This window comes from Myotis nattereri (assembly GCF_964212035.1).
Source record: "Myotis nattereri genome assembly, chromosome: 6".
Lineage (NCBI taxonomy): Eukaryota > Metazoa > Chordata > Mammalia > Chiroptera > Vespertilionidae > Myotis > Myotis nattereri.
The window spans coordinates 36,275,899-36,298,667 of record NC_138081.1 but is presented as its reverse complement, the minus strand read 5'-3'; the positions used below and the strand labels follow the sequence as shown (position 1 = coordinate 36,298,667).

General features: G+C 38.5%; 1 protein-coding gene across 5 annotated transcripts in view; it reads right to left on the bottom strand.

Moving 5' to 3' along the window:
- Nucleotides 1–22,769, bottom strand: part of KCNQ5 (potassium voltage-gated channel subfamily Q member 5) — a gene marked incomplete at its 5' end in the record, with an annotated part of 518,709 nt that overhangs the window by 106,860 nt on the left and 389,080 nt on the right. For all 5 annotated transcript variants that reach the window (XM_081094504.1, XM_081094506.1, XM_081094508.1 and 2 more), the window contains 2 exons: nt 9,143–9,268; nt 9,536–9,711. In XM_081094504.1, coding sequence (XP_080950630.1) covers nt 9,143–9,268; nt 9,536–9,711 — 302 coding nt within the window. The remainder of the gene's footprint in view (nt 1–9,142; nt 9,269–9,535; nt 9,712–22,769) is intronic.

The following is a 22,769-nucleotide window of genomic DNA, read 5'->3' as shown; positions in this document are numbered from 1 at the left end:
TATTTTCCATTGATTTTTAGAGAGAATGGAAGAGAGAGGGAGGGAGGGGGGAGAGAGAGAGAGAGAGAGAGAGAGAGAGAGAGAGAGAGAGAGACTGACTCATGGACTGGCTCCCTTATTTGCCCCAACCAGGGCTGGGGACTGGACCTGCAACCCTTTGGTGGGCAGGCTGGCACTCTAACCACTGAACAGCCAGGGCTGCTCATTAACTTTTGACCATGGTGCTTACAATATCATTAGAAAGGGTCATGAAAATTTTGAATTTACTTTTTTTTTTTTTTAAATGTGATAGAATTTTTTTTTTTAATATATTTTATTGATTTTTTTACAGAGAGGAAGGGAGAGAGATAGAGAGTTAGAAACATCGATGAGAGAGAAACATCGATCAGCCGCCTCCTGCACACCCCCTACTGGGGATATGCCCGCAACCCAAGTACATGCCCTTGACCGGAATCGAACCTGGGACCTTTCAGTCTGCAGGCCGACGCTCTATCCACTGAGCCAAACCGGTTTCGGCTTGAATTTACTTTTAAAAATTAAAAGATACAGTTAAAACATTTCCAGTATCTTTTTAGTGCAGTTTCAGTCAGAGTAATACTTTGATTAAGTGAGAGGATGCCATTCACCAACCAGCCTGTATGGCCTGAGGTGAGGCTGGCAGATGTGTCCTCAGGCTGTGCCTGATGGGACAGCTGGGGGCCTGAGAGGAAACGACGTCAGCCCCTGCTCCATCCCTGCTCCATCCCGTCAGCCTCAGGAAGGCTGGCAGTCCATGCTGCACCCCCAGGTGGACCATTTATGTGAAGGTGACTCGGCAGGTAGGAAGAGCTCAGATAAATGTTTGCCCTCATATTCCATATGCTCAACTGCAGTCACCCAGGTGAGAAAGGATATTTTCTGAAAAATCTGTGGGTTGCAAATATTGGCATAAAAGTGAATTTGCATTAGCAAAGCCTGAGGTGCATTGGGAGTACTTAGTGTGTTTAGCAATCAAGAATTCTTCCTTAGGAATAACACTACAAAATAAGTGCAAATTCTGATTTTAAAAAATGGGATGGCATAAGCTATGGCCAGATTATAATTTAGACATCAGTTAGGCTAGTTGTTTGTTTTTTTAATAGCAGAATTAATTCCAGACCAGGAGTTATAAATCCTTTCTTCTTTCCTTCAAGCAACAAATCAACAAAAATTCATTGGTCTGATTTGGAAGATACAATTAAGAATACTAGTTTATAGCTAATTCACTCATGTGAGCAAGTTAAGAATATACTAGTTGTAGATTTCCATAGCACAGTATAGTTTCTCCACAAGGGGGTCCTTTAAGGGAGGATGATTATCATTGGCAGTTTGTCGACAATTTTTCTCCCCTCCCCTCTCCTCCCCTCCTCTCCTTTTTCTCTTTTCCCTCTCCTCATTTCCTTGGGTCACCTCCTGAGTACCTGGTTTCAGGTAGTGGGTACACAGAACCTGTGCAGTTAATTTTGAAATTTGGTCACCTTGAACTAGTAGATCGGAAAGGTTTTCAATCTTTAAACATCAGAAGCTCCTGTGGTGGTGGCATCATATAATTTGGGTTCTGCTGCGGCAGGTAGCTCAGGGCATTAGCATTCTATATTTTCCTACCAGGCTTGTGGTCAAATATGTAACAACAGGAGTGACTAACATTTGTCCAGTGCTCGATAAAGCACATTTACATGCCCCGATTTAACACACACAGCAACTTCATGTTTGGGTAACATTATTGTAGCCATTTTATGGAGATATTAAATGATTGCTTAGTATCACACCTTCACTAAATCATAACGATGGGGCTGGAACCTAGGTCTCCTGACTATTACTTTGTCATTTTCTATATAGCATGTGCTCAATAGTTATAGAATAATACCGAGCAAAATTGTCCAGAGCCATGTGTGAGATGACATTAAAAAAGGAACAGAGTTCTCAGGAAAGACTTCTCCAAAGAGGCTTATGACCAATGTACTTCATAAGTGCATGCCATTAGGTAGGCCTGGGACTTGTCGATGCTCCTAACAGTCAGGGTGCTTTGGTGGGTAGTGGCTGGGGTATGTGTGTTTCAGTATTTACTTGGTGGTTAGCAATATTCTTGAATAGTTATAACTGGTGTGTTGGTTATCTCACAGCAAGTAAGGCTTTGATACCATCAGGTAATACATTGGTGGTAGGAAACTTTTGTTAACTTTTATTTAATGTACCAGCACTGAGTTAGAAAACAACAGCTCATAAAAGTTGCAGAAAACACTTTGTCCTGGGAAACCCAATGTAAGGAGGGTTGATTCTCAGAATTATAACTGGTATTAACAAGGGCAAGGTATTTTTTTTTAATTGCTTAAAGTATTACAAAGAGTATTACATATGTCTCCTTTCCCCCCCCCCCCCCAAGGGCAAAGGTATTTTTGTTCATTCCACAAATCTGTACCATTTCTTATTCTTAGATTTTCTAGGTGGTACGACCTGTTGAGTACACAGTATACTATATTATACACAGAGCCTTCTGTATTGTTTGCTTTGAGACAGATTGTTACGATATTCAGCATGTATTATAGGACTAACTCTGGCTGATATTGAATTCTTCTCCATGCCTGAAGTAATAATTTCAAGGTGGAGGTTATATTCAGATGCTACTCAAGAGTATATTTATACTACAGGCTACTGTACTTATTTTATTAAAAAAAACCCACCCCAAACAGCATCTTCATCATAGGAATAGCAGTAAATAGAAAGAGGATCAGCTGGTCTTTACCCGGTTATTACAAGAAAAAATTACTTCAGGAAAACCTGATCTTAAGTTATTTCAGAACAAATCTAAAGCAAATCAAGAGGAGAAAAATAATAACAGGAAAAAAGGCAATAAAAAATAACTGCAATAAAAACTGTTATAAATTTATTTCAGGATAAATCTACAGTAACTAAAGAGAAAGAAAATAACAGGAAGTAACATTAAATGGAGCTCTGCCCAGCAATTAGAAGCTCCTTCTTCCAGGAGCTGGCGCTATCTCAGCCACTAGGTTTACTTCACACACCCCTCCTCCGCTTCCTTTGTCATCAACACCCTTCAGTGGCCACTTCAGAGCCCAGAACATCTTTTCGTCTCAACCCCCAATCCCAGCTTCTTTGCTTAAGCTCTGGGTCCGCCATGAAGCATATAGCTTTGTTTGTTCCTTTGGTTATAAAGGTGCTAACATCCAGGGCAGCAATGTCTACATCAACAGTAGCCACCATTTCTGTCTGGGCACTTGCTGTGCTGTTAGTATTGGACTCTTTTTTTATTGGTTATCCCACCTACTCAATGAGCTAATAAGTACCATTATTCACTAGCACAGAATTGTTTTCAGAGAACAAACTTCTTTGAATTTCTGTTGGCTTTAAGCAGTGCTGATCACGCCATTGTATTTCTCTAAAAGTTGCTCTTGGAAATAGCTCTCAGCATCTTCTTAATGAAAGAAGTTTAGTAGCTGATATTTAGAATTCACTGGGATGCTGTTACCCTGGGCCACAAATTGCATTTTGATATTTAATGTTGATACTTTGGGCTTTTTTAATAAAGGAAATTTCCTTTTTTTCCCCACCAAGCCTAGAAACACTTACTTAGAAACACTCCATTCAAGACGTGTTCATTTCCCTATTTATTCTGGATTCTTCCATAGTTAGCAAGGTGTCTGTTATGTGCAACGCAGACAATTTTAACTAAAAAGTATCCAGCTATATATTCTTTAATGTCTTGATTAACACATAATGGAAAGTATAGTATTCTAAATTTATTTTTATTTTACACCAAAAATGTACATATTCTTATAATGAATAGTAATAATAAGCCCACTGTTTGCTTATTATTTTAGGCTTTAGACAATTTCATTAATGAGTCAGTTAATATCAACAAACCACTGTGAACCAAAAAGGCCATTTTACTCCTAGAAACTTAATGTCTTAGAAGATTTTCATTCTTATATTCAAGACTAGATTTTTTTCTCGGAAAAAAAAAAAAAAGAGAGAGACATATTCAGCCATTCAAGAAGTCTGTTAAGTACTGGTTAAACTTCAGTCAAAATAACACTATCGAAATGCAAATTGATGAAAATATGTTGCTCCCCTCACCTTCCCCAAAGTCCCAGATATGATCTTTGAAAATCTGCTGCTCAGATTATTCTGGCAAAAGAAGCAAGCTGTTGACTAAGTGAGAGATATAGTAAGAGTTTCCCACACACTATTTAACACAATACAACAATTCCTATCTATACCAATAATAGAGGAATATGCAAATTATCCAGGACGCTGTCACAGTAATGACTGAACAGCAGGCTGTGTGGGGCGACTAGGCTGGCGGGGGTGGGGGTCAGTTTGGGATGACCAGGCCGGCAGGAGGGGCAGTTAGGGGTGACCAGGCTGGTGGTGGGGCAGTTGCGGGTGACCAGGCCGGCAGGGGGCGGGCAGTTGGGGGCAACCAGGCTGGCAGGGGGGGCAGTTAGAGGCGATCAGGTTGGCAGGCAGAGACGGTTAGGGGATCAGGCATAAACCAGCAGCCGGACATCCCCCAAGAGGTACCAGATTGGAGAGAGTGCAGATTAAGCTGAGGGGACCCCTCCCATGCACGAATTTCATGCACCGGGCCTCTAGTGTTATAATAAAAGCCTAAGTGACCATTACAGTGGAATGACCAGAATGACCAGTCACTATGATGCGCACTGACCACCAGGGGGTAGACGCTCAACACAGGAGCTGCCCCCTGGTGGTCAGTGTGCTCCCAGAGGGGAGCGCTGCTCAGCCAGAAGCTGGGCTCACGGCTGGTGAGTGCAGCGGCGGCGGTGGCAGGAGCCTCCCTGACTCCATGGCAGGACTAAGTAGCAGTGAGCAGGCAGGCAGTAAGGAGAGAGGTCCCGGACTGTGAGAGGGCACAGGCCGGGCTGAGGGATCTGCCCCCCACCCCACAGTGCACAAATTTCATGCACTGGGCCTCTAGTTAGTAATAAGGGGGAAAGGAAGACCAATGGAAAAAGGGGACAGAGCTGGCAGGCTGAAGTCCCCAACAAGGGCATCCCAATGGGAAGAGGAGCACCCAAGTGACATGGGAGTTTAAATAGTTAGAATTATCAAAGAGAAGCAAACACTAAACTTAAATTCAAGTCATTGCTTTAAAGCCTGGGTTTATAAATTCTCTTCCCCTCATTAACTAGAAAAGTCTTTTGTTATCTCAGTTTACACAATTTATCCCACCATGAGTCATAGATTTTCATTCGCTCTCTACATACAGGGGTGGGCAAAAGTAAGTTTACAGTTGTGAGCATATGAAAGTTTATTCTTGTATCAATTATTAATTATTGTATTATTTTCCTCACGAACACCTGTAAACTACATTTGCCCACCTCTGAATAAGAAGTGTTTGAAGAATGTCAGATGACTTTTCTCTTTTGGGGTTTCTATTTTCCTCCTTTCTAAATGACCATTATTGCTGGTGGGCATGGGAGGAAGTGATGTTGAAAACAAATTAGTACAACAACGGAATGCTTTGTTGTCAATAGTGCAATCTTGTAGACATTTACTCTGATAATTTAAAAGATCTTAATCTATAGGTGAATACATTTTTGATTCTTACTCATTTTATTGCTGCTATACAATCAACAAAAATACCAAGTTCTGCTTAATATAAGCCCTGACAAATTTCCTTTGTCCTTGACAAAAGTTCTGGTTCCTGGTGATGTGGTTTTGGGGAACAATGCAACAACTGGTAATAAACCTATGCTCTACAAAGTTAAAACAAACAACTTGCCAATGTTTTAATCACAGTTTAAGAAAATGATTTATTTTTATTTTGGCAACAATCCAGCCAAAGTTATAAGAGAACTTAACACTGTTAGACCAAAGAGATGGAGTGACTCTTTAAATAAACAATTATAAATGCTGTATATTTTCACATAACACTCTGTTGGAATGTCTTAAGGAATAAAATAAAAAGGATATAGTTTATGAATTGAATAAAGCACTTCTTTATCCTGTGACATTCTTATTAATGGAACATGTTTCAATGAATATTTTTTATTTTATTTTATTCATTTATTTATTTTTCCTTTTAGGCAGTACGTTTATTAAATGCATAGCAATATCAACATATTTGCAAACATTGAACTTGATAAACGTTTTCTGACTCAGATCTAGTTAATGTCAATAGTTTCATAGAAAGAGGGCCTTGGGAGTTAGTGTTGCCCTGGCCATTACTAGTTATAAAATATAAGGCAATAAGTCACCGTTGGCCTTACATTCCTCAATAGGCGATAAGATTATGTGACCTCTAAGGCCTTTTCTAGTCAATGACTGTTTTTTAAATTCTTTACAATGCAGGGAAATTTTGCTTCAATGGAAAACTATGCGTTGTTTAGAGTACCCCTTCCAGGTTATTGAATTGTGATTTTATGGGGCTCTGTACCTTGCATGGTCTTTCAGTTATTTTACAGCTCTGCAGATTGTAGATAATTGGTAGCAATGCAAAATAATTCTTGTCTATAGACATGGAAATAAATTCTGTCTAGTGGTAGTTTAATTGACTTCCCTCTCACACTGTTCAAAGCAGCCAGATTTGCCTTTATTTGTACATGCATTTAAGAGGACATACAGATGGCCAATAGATATATGAAAAACATGCTTAACGTCACTAATCATTAGACAGATGCAAATTAAAATCACAATGAGATATCATCTCACACCTGCCAGAATGGTTGCCATCAATAAATCAACAAACAACAAGTGCTGGCAAGGATGTGTAGCAAAGAGCACTGTGGTGCACTGTTGGTGGGAATGCAAAGTGGTGCAGCCACTGTGGGAAACAGTAGGAAGGTTCCTCAAAAAATTAAAAATGGTACTGCCTTTTGATCCAGTAATCCCACTCTAGGGGTATATCCTAAGAATCCTGAAACACCAATTCAAAAGAATATATGCAGCATTATTTACAATGGCTAAGATATAGAAACAACCCAAGTGCCCATCAGCAGATGAGTGAATAAAAAAGCTGTGAAACAGGTACACGATGGGATACTATGCAGCTGTAACAAAGAAGGAACTCTTACCTTTTGTGACAGCATGTCACAGGTGAGGGACTGGATGAAAGAAACTGAAGGGAGCAGCCAAAGCACATATATTCATAACCCATAGGTTCCCACTTCCACCCAGCCCCCACCACCCTTTCCCTCTGGCCATTACCACACTGCAGACAACAGTGCGGTGATGGGCAGAGGGAACAGTTGGTGGGGGCTGGGTGGAAGTGGGCAAGGGGGAAAATGGGGACATCTGCAATAGTGTCAACAATAAAAATAATTTAAAACATTTGAAATTTGTATTGAATTTATTAGGCTAACATTGGTTAACAAAATTATGTAGATTTCAGGTGTACAATACTGTAACATATTACATCATGTGTTCACCATCCCAAGTCAAGAATCCTTCCATCACCATTTATCCCTCCTTTAGCCTCTTCTACTTCCCTCCAACCCCTTTCCCTCTGGTAATCACCGTACTGTTGTCTGTGTATAATTTTTGTTTTGTCTTGTTTATCCCTTTGACAGGGGCAGAAACAGAACATTGGGGAACCAGCTAGAATTGTAAGAAATATTAATCATGCTCTGTTAACTGGGATTGTTTTATTCTGATTAAAGAAGACACATTCTAACCTGGCTGGCAGTTACCCACATGGGACATGGGAGCTCACCTAAAAATGCAGCCCATCCTCCGCATTTGGAGCTGCCTATTATCATGGGAAGATGAACAACTTTGCCGCAGAATCGACAACTCTTTGAAGACTCCCGCCCCCAGCCTTTGCATATCACTAAGCCCTTTGAAGACACCCTGCCTTTTTGCATCCCTTTGAAGATCCCCAGCTCTCTACTTATCTGTTGACTGCCCATGTGGCACACCTTTTTGTTACTTCCCCATGTAATCTTTTGTCCTTTTACCCTATATAAGCAGCTGGCTTATGGTGGGGTGCAGAGCAGACTTTTTTTGGATGACCTGCTGCTCTCCCATATTGCTGGCAGTATTGGAATAAACACTCATAATGTTGCAACCCTGTCTCTGCTTAATTGGCTCAAGTAGTGACAGGTAGCACAGACCCATTGATTGTCTGGTTACACCTTCACCTTTTTCACTCAGTCCCCTAAACCATTCCCTTCAGACAGCAGTTAGTCTGTTTTCTGTATCTCTAAGTCTCTTTCTATTTTGTTTGTTAGTTTAATTTGTTCATTAGATTCCACATATAATTGAAATCATATTGTACTTGTCTTTTTCTGACTGGCCTATTTCACTTAGCATAAAACTCTCTAGGTCCATCCATGCTGTCACAAAAGGTAAGAGTTCCTTATTTATTATGGCCACATAATATCCCATTGTGTAAATGTGCCACAGCTTTTTGCACCTTCATTCCTGATCTTGATATGTTTTTGTTCTTTAGGTAGTCCTTCGAACTGCTTTTGACATCTTACTGGTGACATTATTAATACTAGTACTTACTTAAATGATAAAAAAAATCAGTAAAAATATTTAGCATATGTTATTTTCTTTCTGTATGAGAGTCATGATTACTTTGATTTCGTTAAAACTAGCCATTAGTAAAAATATAAAGGGAAAGAAGGTATTTGAATGGAAAGTTTTGAAATCAGGTGTTTATAATCTCTGATCTCACAGATGGTTACCAATCTTCTCGTTTTCACTTTTTGTGCCATAATTTCACCTTTATAACTTTTGTTCAGCTACCATTCCTTTACTTTTTACATCATTTTGATGAATGACAAACCAATGTAGCACTTGGTAATTTAAATCTGTGCTCCATAAAGCTAAACCAAACAAATGAGCTTATAAACATTTTAATCACAGTTAAAATTGATATGCTTTTATTTTGGCAACAATCTAGCACTCAAGAATTATGACTAATGATTTTTAAGAGAAGTTAACTTTGCTGAGCCAAAGGGGGGGTGGGGGTGGGGAACTCTTTAGACAATTATAAGTACAGTATATTTTCACATAACTCTCTTTTGGGAGTTAATATTTTATTGAAAAATTTCATCAGAATCATTACACTACACTGTATTCGAAGGGGAAAAATTTTCACAACATCTAATAAATAAAAACAGATTTTTATACTTACTGTGCCCCACCACAGAGCATCTGCGTATGTAGAAAACTCCTTGTTGGCATCCTTTTCCACCAGGTAGACAAGGAAAGATGAAAAAATAAGAACCAAAAATCCTATGTACCAAGCTGTGATTAATTCCTAGGTAAAAAAGGAATGAAAGATTTTTAGAAGTGAAAACAATCTTTGAAAAAGGAAAACAAATCTATTTATGCACGATTCCATTCATTTGACTACTTCTTGGATACTTATGATGATTTTTAAACAATCCATTATATACTGTGTCTCTAAATTACTTTGGCCAATTTCTGAAATGACTAAGTTCGCTAATGACAAGCTTATCAAATTTCAGCAAACAATGCAAGAGTTTAAAAAATCCTGTTCTATGAGTCAGAAAGTAAATCTTACCTTGCTGTGAGCATAAACCACAGAACCTAGTAATTTCCAAGTGCCTCCCCTTCGGTCCATGCGCACCATACGGAGGATCTGTAGGAAACGGAGACTTCTGAGTGCGGACGTGGCAAAAATATTACCCTGAGTTTTTGCAGAAACAACTGCTATTGAAGCGATAAGAACAATGGTATCTGAAAGAAACAGGTTGAAACAGCCATAAGAAGCACGACAAGGCATTTTTAGTTCCAAAAAACATTTCAGAAAGGTTCACTCGGACCTGTTTGAGGTACAAATAACCAGATCTCGAACCCCAGCACCGCGTCGTGCTACTTGGGCTCTGCGATGCCTGGACAGCGAGAAGGCAGAGAACAGGACTATCCATCCTCGTAGTTCTGGCCCATCACCATCCCATGCTCTCCCTATGCATTTTTGAACCACTTACTACTTAACCCTCAGCAAATTGGCAACGGCTTTCAGAAAGTCTGGGGTTCCCGGGAGCCTTGAAGCTGTGGGCAGCTTTCCCCAACATGCCTGGTTTCCTCAGCATCCCTGCGGGGCAGCAAGGAGCTTGCTCCTCGGCCTGCACACCTCGGCTTCCTGGTTGATGCCACAGAGGCATCATAGTCTGTCCAGCCACGAAGGAGCCACTTGGGACAATCATGTCTCTTGCTTACTTTTTTTAAAAAAAATATATTTTTATTGATTTCAGAGAGGAAGAGAGAGGGAGAGAGAGATAGAAACATCACGGATGAGGGAGAATCACGGATCGGCTGCCCCACACTGGGGATCCAGCCTGCAACCCAGGCGTGTGCCCTGACGGACAATTAAACTGTGATCTCCTGGTTCATTGGTTGATGCTCAACCACTGAGCCATGCTGGCTGGGCTCTCTTGTTTTGTTTTTTTTTGACAAAGAAGCTTATAGCTCCTCTGGGAAAAAATTTCCTTATGTTGTAAAGTCTGCAGCATTACATTTTGTCTAACAAAGGCCTCCACTAAGCGGAATACTCTAAGCTCTCTGCATAAAGTACTCTTGATATCTGGTCAGCCCATTATGTGCAAGTTTGGAAACACAAATTAAATCACATTACATTTGTTACAATAGAGTATGTAATTATACACATTGTGCGTTGCATGGGAATAAATATTTAATTTTTGACATATTGGCATTTGGACTAAAAAAATCTTCCCTTTTGTAAGCTAAAACGAGGGGGAAAAATGCAGCTAATGAAAGCGTGGAAAAGATAAAAGAGGACTTAATCGCTCCAAGGGTAAATATCTGGATGATGGAAAGTAGGCTTTGAAGTGGAAGACGTGAAGTGAGGACGAATGGCCTCCTATGACAATTTAAAAATAAGTTAGCTTGACCTTAACATCCTCAAATAAACTTTCCTTCCTGCTTCAAGTGGACTGTGCATGACTGGGCATCCACACTCCAAGAGGAGTTTCACTTCGAGGGCGCTGCATTTATAATGTTTCTGTGATCCTTAGGATTAACTGCTGGATGGATGTGAGCCCCTCATTCAACTCAGTCCTCCCTGCACGTAGGAAGCTCTGGTCTGGACTGAGCAGATCTTCTGAGTCATTCTCCTGGTGCCCTTTTGGGCCAGGACTTTGAGAGGGAGAGAGGGTAAGTAGATGGCAGTACAAAGGTCAGCAGGAAGGTTTCATTCCCCCAGTCAGATCTGAATGCTCTGTGGCTCTATGGGACATAGAGAGCCACACATGCATCCTTGAGTTGCTGCTCTCTGCAGCTGTTGAAAATGAGAAGGAATTAAATGTGTTGACACAAACACCAAAGACATTATGTAAGTGAATAAAAGCCAGTTACAAAGCAGTATGTGATTTTATTTTAATAAATACATATGTAACTAGGAAAAACATATGAGAACATACACAGATTATTACCATGAATTATCTCTAGGAATAAAGAGTCCAGGTTTGAATAAATAGTTTTTTTGCTTTCTAAGTTATTAATTTCTCTAATGTTGGAATTTTATTCATTTATTTAAAAAATATTATAGTAATCAATGAAAAGTTTTAAAAATATTGTTCTATAACTCAGAAAGCACATCTTACTTTATTGTTAGCATAAATTTATTTTTAAAAAATGTATTCATTTTAATGTTGGAATTTTATAACAACAATGGTTTTTTGAAATCAGGAAGAAAACTTCAAAGAAAGAGTTAAGTGTGAAAAGATCTCGGTTTTCATCATTTTAAGGGATTGACTCCTGAGACAAGCAGTTTACAAAGAGATAGTCTTTATATGGCCCTGCTGGATATATGTTAGCCTTTATTTTTCATTGTAATCCTGCTTCCTCCCAAGAGTACAAAGGAAATAAAAATGTACAATACTCCCATTGACTGTGCTAAAATATTAGAAATAAGTAAATGACTAATAAGGGTACAGAAAACACAGCACTTAGAACTTACCATGTCCTGCCCTTTCTTCAAATAGAAGTGTTTTCAAATGTTATATTATTGAATGCGCATAACAACCATGCTGGTTAAGTATTCTATAGATCCCATTGTACAGATGAAAAGGTGAGGCATACATTGTATGAGTTTTTAAAAAATCAGCTATAGCTCTGTTAGACTAAAGCACAGAACGTATAATATGAAGTTAATTCATTAGAGAAAAGCTAGAAAAAGTGAAAGGAACACCACTGGCTTGAGACAATTTAAAAAGTTATGCACACAGTGATTCATAATCTAAATGTTTGAAGTCACAAAATATGCAAAGGTAACCAAAAACTTAATTTAGTACCCTCATTGAAATTCAGATCAGAAGAGAATGTCAGAGATTAGCAAAATGAAATCATAAATGAGCAACCAAATGGCAAACAATGAATGCAGTCATAAAAATGTTTCTGGTTGGATTGCAGTCATCTGCTGGAATTTTGCTGTCAGTACCACCTAGAATATTTTCTAGGCTCATATTTTAGAAGTTAAAAGTAATCTTTACTTTTATTTATGTAATTGTTATTTTTATAGTACATTACTTTATAGAATGGAGGTTCCACAAGGTTGGATACTTGTATTCCAAGTGCCTAGAACAGTGCCTGAAATATGGTAGGTATTAAATAAGTATTTATAAAATGAACTTAGATTAATAAACACCTAAAGGTAGCTTGAGCCTTATTCTCTTATCACATCAGCAGCTTAATAACTGAAAATATCAATCAAAAATACTCTTAGGTTAGTCGATGATCACTTCAATATCTATCACTGAATTCAAATGCAATATAATAGTTCATAGCTATTATCCATTAAAGTTTATTAAAGACAAATCTCACTAAGATTTACTTTTTGTTAAATTGGGTAGGGGCAGTCCTTAAAGATGGCAACATAAGAGGCTCTCGAACTCTCCTCCTCCCACAGGAACACTGAATGGACAGCTATACAGGGAATAATTCTCTTTGAAGGAAATACTGAAACTAGCTGAGGGACTCCAACACGTCAGTTGAATGAGAAAATACCCACACTGAAATTGCTAGGAAAGGCTGAGACACAGCCTATATAATAAAGAAGTAATATGCAAATTAACCCTCACACCCTCACAAGATGGTTGCCTATGACCAGGATGGCAGGGAGGGGGCAGTTGGGGGAAACCTGGCCAGCAGGGGGGAGGGGGGACAGTTAGGGGCGACCAGGCAGGCAAGTAAGCGATTAGGAGCCAGTGGTGCAGGATTGTGAGAGGGATGTCCAACTGCCAGTTTAGGCCCGATCCCCAGATTGGACAGGGTGCAGACTGGGCTGAGGGGATTCCCCCCCACCCCCGTGCATGAATTTCATGCACCAGGCCTCTAGTTCTTGTCATAAACCCCATTCCCAGCCTAATGCCACACAATTGGGAGAGAACCATCACCTCCCAGCTTTTCCCTGAGCATCTAAGGGTTTGAATCCCACATCTAATACCCCAACTTTTAAGACTCCCACGTGAGAGACAGGCTCCCAAAACACCTATCTCTGAAAACCAGTGTCACTTACATCCATGAGACCCACAAGACTATAGCAAACAAAGAAGCAGTTATTAATGAATATGAACACTAGTTGTGGCTGTCCCGCAGGGCTCAGTGCAGAGGAAGTAGGCAGAAATGCTCACTTCCCAGTCTTTCCCTGAAAGGATTCTATTTGCATACTTCAATTCTGCCTGAGGGTCAGGCTTTTAAATTAGTAAGCATTTAGGGGCTGGCTGCAATCCTTCCTGGAGACCAGGGAAGCTGGTGGACACCTCCCTTCCCTCTCTCTCTAGCCCTATCCAAGTTGCCAGAGTCTCCCTGGAAGAATCTAGTATACACACCTGGAGCCTCAGCTCTTCAACCCCTTCCACCCCCCAAAAGAAGAAGACAGAACACTTCTACTAATTTTACAAGGCCAGAATTACCCTGGTACCAACACTAAAGACACCACAAGAAAATAAAATTATGTATTCCTGATGAACATAGATATAAAAATTCTCAATAAAATCTTAGCAAACTGAATTCAATAGTACATTAAAAGGATCAGACACAGCTATCAAATGGGACTTACTCCAGGGATGCAAGGATGGTTCAATACCTGCAAATCAATGTGATATACAACATTAACAAAACAATAAAAATCACATAATCTCAGTAGGTGGCAAAAAAACTTTGACACAATTCAACATACTTTCATGATGAACATTGTCAACAAAGCAGCTTTAGAGGGAACATAACTCAACATAATAAAGGCCATATATAACACATTAATAGCTAACATCATACTTAATGGTGAAAAACTAAAAGCTTTCCCTCTAAGGTCAGGAATAAGATAAATATGCCCACTCTCACTACTTTTATTCAATATAGTATAAAAATCTTAGCTAGAGTAATTAGGAAAGAAAAATAAATAAAAGGCACACAAATCAGAATGGAAAAAGTAAAATTATTACCTTTTGCAGATGGCATGATATTATATATGGAAAACCCTAAAGACCACCAAAAATGGTTGGAACTAATAAATGAATTAAGTAAAGTTGGAACTAATAAATGAATTAAGTAGAGTAATTCTTTATGTACAAATAGCAATATATAGAAATCAGCTGCATTTCTATACACTAACAATAATGTCAGAAAGAGAAATTAAGAAAAAAGTGGATTTACAATAGCATAAAAAAAATCCTTAGGAATAACTTAGACCAAGGAGGGAAAGGATCTGTTCAGTGAAAACTATATGACATTTGATGAAATAAATTGAAAAAGACACAAATAAATGGAAAGGTATTTCATGCTCATGAATTGAAAAAATTAATATTATTAATATGTCCATGCAATCCCTATCAATATTCAAATGGTATTTTTCACAGAAATAGAACAAACAATCCTAAATTTATATGGAACCACAAAAGACCTCAAGTAGTCAAAACAATATTGAGAAAACAAAACAAAACAAAATAAAACTAGACGCATCACACTTTCTGGTTTCAAATTGTATTACAAAGCTAAATACAATGCTATAGTAATCAAAACAGTATTGACATAAAAACAGGCACAGAGATCAATCAAATAGAATAGAGATGCCAGAAATCATACATATACGGTTAATTAATTAATGATAAACAAGTCAAAATATATATAACGGGGAAAGACTAGTCTCTTTAATAAACGGCATTGGGAAAACTGGACAGCTACATACAAAAGAATGAAAATGGACCACTATCTTACACTGCACACAAAAATCAACTCAAAATAGACTAAAAACTGTAACACCTGAAACCATAAAACTCCTAGAAAAAGACACAGGTGGTGAGCTCCTTTAATATGGGTCATGGCAATAATTTTTTTTGGTTTGACAACACAAAGGTGACAAAAGCAAAATAAGTAAGTGGGACTACATCTAACTGAAAATCTTCTCTCTAGCAAAGAATGGCAATCTATATACATATAAAAGCCTAAGTGACCGTTAAGATGGAACAACCAGTCAACCAATCGCTATGACACGCACTGACCACCAGGGGGCAGACGCTCAATGCAGGAGCTGCCCTTTGGTGGTCAGTGCACTCCCACAGCCAACCTCCCATGATCCCTCCACCCTGCCGGCAGGCCCCAATTGGCCTGTCGCCCGCCCGCCATGGTGGCGGTGTGGCAGTGAGGGAAGTAGGAGAAGGGGAGGCGGGGAACTGTGGTGGCGGGGCACCTACATAGGCATCCGGCGTCCGTTGCTTCCGTGCCGGCCCCGGCAACTGTCTAGAGACTCTACCTGCGCATGAATTCGTGCACCAGGCCTCTAGTAATGAAATAAAAAGGAAACCTATGAAATGGGAGAAAATATTTGCAAATCACATATCTGATAAAGTGTTAGTAGCCAAAATGTATAAATAATTAATATAACTGAATAAAAAACCCGAAGAGTCTGATTAAAAATTGAGCAAAGAAACTGAGTAGACCCCCCAGCCCGCAAATATCAGGGAAATGCAAAGTAAAACCACAATGAGATATTACCTCAAACCTGTTAGAATGGCTATTATAAAAAAGATAAATCACAAATGCTGGTGAGGATGTGGAGAAAAGGAAAGCCTAGTGCACTATTGTGGGAATGCAAGTTGGTGCAGCCACTATGAAAAAGCATGGAGGTTCTTAAAAAAATTAAAAATATAACTACATGATCTAGCAATCCCATATATAGGTATATATTCAAAAGTAATTAAAACAAGATCTTGAAGAGATATTTGCACATACAGTTTATTGCAGCATTAGTCTCATTAGCTAAGATATGAAAACAACTTAAATGCTCATAAACTTAATGGATAAGGGAGATATATATTATATATATTATATATATTATATATATATAGGCTACATATATATTATATATAATAGCATATTCAGCCACCAGAAAGAAGGAAATCTTAATATTTGAAGCAACATGGATGGACCTTAAAGATATTATACTAAATGAAATAAGCCAGACAGAGAAAGACAAATACTGTACATCACTTATATGTGGAATCTAAAAAAAGCTGAACTCATATAAACAGAGACTAGAATTATGGTTACCAGGGGGTGGGAGTAGAGAAAGGGCAAAATGAGATGTTGGTCAAAGATTACAAACTTCTAGTTATAAGATGAATAAGTTCTGGAAATTTAATATACAGCACAGTGATTATATTTAATAATATTATATTAAGCATTTGAAAGTTTCTAAGAGAATAGATATAAATGTTTTCACCACAGAAAAGGACATGGTAATTATGTAATGTAATAGAGGTGTTAGTTAATAATCAATTTCTAATAAATGTGTATCAGATCAATAAAATTTTAACTTACACAGTATTATGTCAATTATATCTCAATAAAGCGGGGGAAAATTGGGTGGAATAGATTACACTGTGCAATTAATTAATTATCTAAAATGTCTTTTGAAACATAGGTGCTTTGTCTTAGGTGCAGATACCATATTTTCGTATAAGAAATAAACTATAGACAGACCTTTAAGCTCATTGGCTTCAGATACATTTGTTTAAACATTCATGAGTTAAGCAGTTAATCAAGTTTCAAGTATTATACTAGACACTTGCACTAGCAATGAATATTCATTCATCCATCTAATAATCAATCTATCACAAATATTTGTTTAATCACTACTAAGTACCAGGCATTGTGCTAAATTCTTTATGTACATAAATGATTGTCAAATGGGGACAATTTTGCTTCCCCAGGGACAACTGGTAATGTCTGAAGACATGCTATTTGGTTGTCCTAACTGGGAAGGGGGTTACTACTGGCAACTAGTGGTAGAGGCCAGGGTTGCTGTGAAACATCCAACATTGCCCAGAACAACCCCTAGGAAAAAGAATTACCCAGTCCCAAATGACAGTAGTGCAAATGTTGGAAAAGCCCGATGTACATTTTTAAATTTAATCCAAACAACCCTATGAGGTAGTGATTATCATCTCCTTCTTACAAATGAAGAGCTAAGGCTTGCAGTGGTCTGTTAGTCAAGGTCCAAATCCACCAGAGGCTGAGCTGGCCCCTAATTGACACCAAAGTTGTGCTCCTAAGTACGGCACACTATTCCTTGGATAAAGAAAATCCAGGGTGACATAGGTCAAGGTGGGGTGGGGATGAGTGAGGGGAGAAAGGGAGAGGCTGTGAAAGCAAGTGGATAATAAAGCAAGAATAAATTGTTACTGCATAATGCATTCAGGGAAAAGACAAGTGCAAGGAGGATAAAGCAGACATAAAATGACACTAAAAACAGATGGTATTTTTATGGATGCATCAAGAGAAAATGGGGCTAGAGAAAGAAACAGAACTGCTAATAAACAAGGAGGAGCTCCAAATTGCATGGAAAACAAAAAAGCATGTGATCCTGAGCTCTTAAAATCTGGCTCTCCCAAAGGAAACAGATGTGAGCAAGTTGGGAAGTAGTGAAGAAATAGTTATTGATTACAAGCAGCCCATTAGAAATGTGAAATATAGGCTTATAAGATATTAGGAAGTAGGCTCACATACTTACTGAATCACTTAGAGTGATTTATGGACGAATTCTTGAGATTTGAGGAGGCTGCAAAGATTTGAACAAAGTAAAAACTGTAATGATATTTAAGACACATAGGGACTATAAAGAGCTTATTATGAGACTCCAGTGGAACTTCGTTACACTATTATTTACAAAATCAATATAAATTGATCAATGTGAACCCTGTTTGAGAGAAATCAGCCACTGAAATATTGAAAAGCCCTCACTATAGGGTGGATTCAGATTCAAGGGTATCCTATCATGCAGCCAAAGGTTGGGCTAAAGCAAGGTCATTTGTATATCTGAACTCTAATGGGCTGTATTATGTTGCTACAATTACATGGAACAATATACCTATTAGAAAGTATACAGTCACCCCGTGGTGTCTGCGGGGGATTGGTTCCAGAATTTCCCATGGATATGAAAATCTGAGGATGCTCAAGTTCCTTATATAAAATGATGTAGGGTTGGCCGGTGTAGCTCAATGTTGAGCAACCTAAAGTCCATTTACCCATGAACCAAGAGGTCGCCGGTTCAATTCCTGGTTATGGCACATGACCGGGTTGTGAGCTTGAGCTCCAGTAGGAGGCGTGCAGGAGGCAGCTGATAGATGTTTCTCTCTCATCGATGTTTCTATCTCTCTCTCTCCCTTCTTTTCTCTCTAAAAAAACAATCAATAAAAACATATTTTTTTTTTTTTTTAAAAAGATGTATTTGCATATGACCTATAGATACCCTCCCATATACTTTAAATCATCTCTGGTTTATTTATAGTACCTAATACAATGTAAATGCTATGTAAGTAGTTGTTGTTTAGTGTACAATACATATTGTTTAGGATATAATAACAAGAAAAAAAGCCTGTCTATGTTCAATATGGACACAACCATCATAGGCCTAACTATGTAGTAGACATGAGCAACAACGTACACCGCGCCCCCCCCCCCCCGCCCCGAATATATTTATGATCTGAGGTTGGTTGAATCTGCAGAAGTGGAACCCATAAATATGGAGGGCCAACTGTATGCTACATTTGATTTTATTTAAAAATCATAGTGGGAAGAACTAAATAATATAGATTAAACCAAGCACTTCTGGATTATAATAATATGGATTAAAAGTGTTCAACACTTTTAAACTTGTAACTGTAGGATAGATAAAATTTCTAGAGGTAAACAACAAAGAGAGCACTTCTTGACTCCTAGAAACTGTCTGAAGTCTCAGAAAAATTTTCCCTAATAGCTAACATATATATCCCTTCTGCACTTTAAACTCATTACATCTTGTTATCTCTGGGAAAAACAGAAGTGCAGCAACTGCAATATTCCTGATGATTGTATCCTCCTCTCCCACCACCATTTTGGTTCCAATTCCTTGAGCTCTTTTTAGTGGCCTCATTATAAGCTAAAATTTGAATAGATTTAACCAAATGCATGTTCGAACATTGTAAAAGTGACAATTGCCATAAACTATCAAAACATTGGACATATGGATAAGATAGGAAATAAATTTAATGACTTGATTTACTTAGTCAACAACTTGTTAATGACCTTTGGGTTACTTACTTTTCGCTATTAAAATGTAAGGACCTTGAGGCAGGAGCATGGAAGTGTGCTTGGGGCGGCGGGAGGAGGGGGCAAGGAGGTTAATTTAGCTTGAGTGGAGTGAGGATGGGGGACAGTAGGTGGGCCCTGGTCAGATCACAGTGGCTTTGGGAAGAACCATAGATGTCCTGATGGGTTTTGAGCAGAAGAATGCAAGATCAGATTTGCATTTTATTTTTTTTTATTATTTTTTTTATTTTTTATTTTTTTTATTTTAACTAAATTTTAATATAGAATGTGTTCCTATGTTAATTTACTTTAAAGCACAGATTTGCATTTTAGAAGATGGGTTTTGTTGCCTTTGAGAAAGAGATCAGGAGGGGGCTGGATGGCAGGCATGGAGGTCAGAAGCCATTGCCATGCTCTGGACAAAGGGTGAGAGTGGCTTTAGAAGAGACAGGTTAAAGTGAGGAGCAGCAGAGAAGGGGTTGCTTTTGGGACATGTGAAGGCAGAGATGTCAGGACTTGCTGAAGGACTAATTGTGCGGTGTGTCACAGAAGGGAAGCCAAGGGTAATATCCAGGTTTCTGGCTGAGCAATTGGGTGAATGAAGTGCTATTTACAAAGATGGGGAAATACTGCAATGGGGCGAGGGAGAGCAGAAAGGAGGGCTATTTGAGGAGTAAAATTAACAGCTTGGCTTTAGCCACATTAATATGAGGATGCCCTCTAGACCTCTGGTAGAAAGTGGGTGAGTCTGGAGTTCTGGAGAGAGGTCAGGCCTGCAAACTTAGGCAATAGATGTTTTGTTTGTTTTTTATACCACAGGACTAATCTCCTCCAACTCAGTAACCTACTGAAACTATTGCTTCAGAAGGCGGGATCACAAATGTTTAATTTCAGATGTGGGTTGCAGATTGGAGGATGTAGGAGACTGTGTTTCAGTATTTATAATCAGGAAAGGAGCATTTGAACTCTGAGAATCACTGTGAATGTGTAGGAGGAAAACCATCCTCTTTAAGACATGCTATAGTATCTTGAGTAAATTACCTAGGTGCAATCCCATCAGTCCTCAATAAATCAAAAGGATGAAAAGTCATGCATAGTTTTGGATGACTCAGGACACGTTTTAGGGCAATGACAGAGTGGCTATATATTATGTTCCTTTATATAGAAAATTAAAAAAAAGGCTTTTAGAAGCAGCCATTTTGCATGCTGATGTCTTCAGCTGTTCTTTTCTTCCAGCCTTTATTTTCACACGCACCAAATGAAAACCTGCAGTCAGTTTCAATTCAGCAGAGCCCCACACCTGTATTTGACTGCAGGTCTAAAAAAAATTGGGTCCGACCAATGAATGATCAAAGTTGAAACTTCTTCTGGAAATCCCCTAACATCCTAGGATGAAACCCAATGCTTAGATATCTTGTTCAGTGTCATACCTGAGTGTTTATTCATCAACAGTCAAACAATGTCATTACAGGTTTAAATTTACAGAGTGAAAGCAAAATACCTAACTTTCAACACTCCCTTTTTGCACTTATTCTAAGCAGTTGAATGATATGGACTCTGAATTTTGGCAGCTGGTTATGTTTAGTAGTGCTGGGAACTGTAATTTTTCTTTGAGAAACTTGATACGTATTTTCAGACATCAGGTTATGGTTAATTATCATCTACTACTAAAAGTTTTTGAAAGGATATCTTTAGGAAGTGGTTTGAATAGACTGTGCTATTTGGATTTTGCAGAGGAACATGCCACTTCAGCTAAAATGCCACTAAGCAAAGGGCACCTATGGATGGGGTTTCATTTTACGTCTTCTGGAGGGAAATCGAGAATTACCTGGTACACCTGGCTTTCTTAATCTTTTTCGATGTGCAACTTCTTATTTTTAGAAGTAAGAAATAGATACAGTTTAGGCTCCTGAATAAGCCTTAGGGATAAAAACTGGAGTGTGAGAAATGGACTTTTTCTTCTGTAAAGAATGAAAAGATAGTGCTTAAAAGGAGTAAACATGAGTAAACACAAGCCACAAATAAATACCTGACACTCATTATAATTTTGGAAATCCTACATGTTGCCATGTGCAGATCTATCCTACCCTCTATCTGTATTTTTAGAGGGGTTACTAACTAAACAAATTGTGTTTAATTACACTCTAAATTCCATCTTTAATTATGAAATTCTTGCCCAAATTTGCCCTCATTGGCACTAGCTACAGGGCAGTTTTTAGAACATTTTAATTTCATATTTGCTTTTATGTGCTACTGTTTATGAACCCTACAAAGTATATTTCTGTTCTCATCCCTGTTTAAAAGGAAAGAAATGGTGTCCTGGAGAGGCTTATAGAAGATAATACAAGCCAGCACAGGATTAGAATTCGTGGTAAACAACTCGGGAAGCTGTAGCTCAGCCTGCAGAACATACACACGGTCTCATAACACATCCTAAGCTATGAGAAAAAAATCCTACTTTGGACTCACTTCCTTTTCATTATCAATTCCTTTCCTACCATTATGAGCTTTTTGAATGAGACACGCTCTGCTTCAAGGAGAACAAAAACAAGGGTTATTGAAAACATGTGATGATTTGACCCAGGCATCCTTGATAATGAGGCCGGGGATGGCCGACCAGAGCTCATTGCCACTCGGAGCAGGGTATTTTCCCACACACTAAATGTGGAGACGTATCAAGAAAACGTAACTCAAAAATAGTTTCAGATGTGCACATTTTAACATTATGACCAGTAAATACTCCAGAAAACCACAGAAACTTGATAAGAAATGGATTCTTAAGGGCAAATGTCTTGAGGATTAGCTACAGTCCTTTGATCTCCAAATTCCAAACACAGATTTGGAGTCTGTGGTAGGAGCTAAAAGCAAATACAGTATTTAAAAGGCAAAAGTAAAAACATTGAGAGAAAGGTAACATGGGGGTAGAGGAGCCTCCTGTAAAGAAGCCTATAATTAATTACAAGCATGCAAAGTAAGCACTTTATTTAAAAATATCATCACATTCACATAATCAAATGAAAGTAGGGAACTGAAGCAATTAGACCAAAAAATGCAGGATATTATTCTTCTGAAAACTCTTGATAACTGAGGTAAAGGTGCTATTTTACTTTATTTTGTTTTTTGTCTTGCATGGCTTGGACACTTGTAACAGTTTTTTCCTTCATTTTCTCATATTGTTTTTACACTGTGTATGTAGAAGGACAACGGGAGGG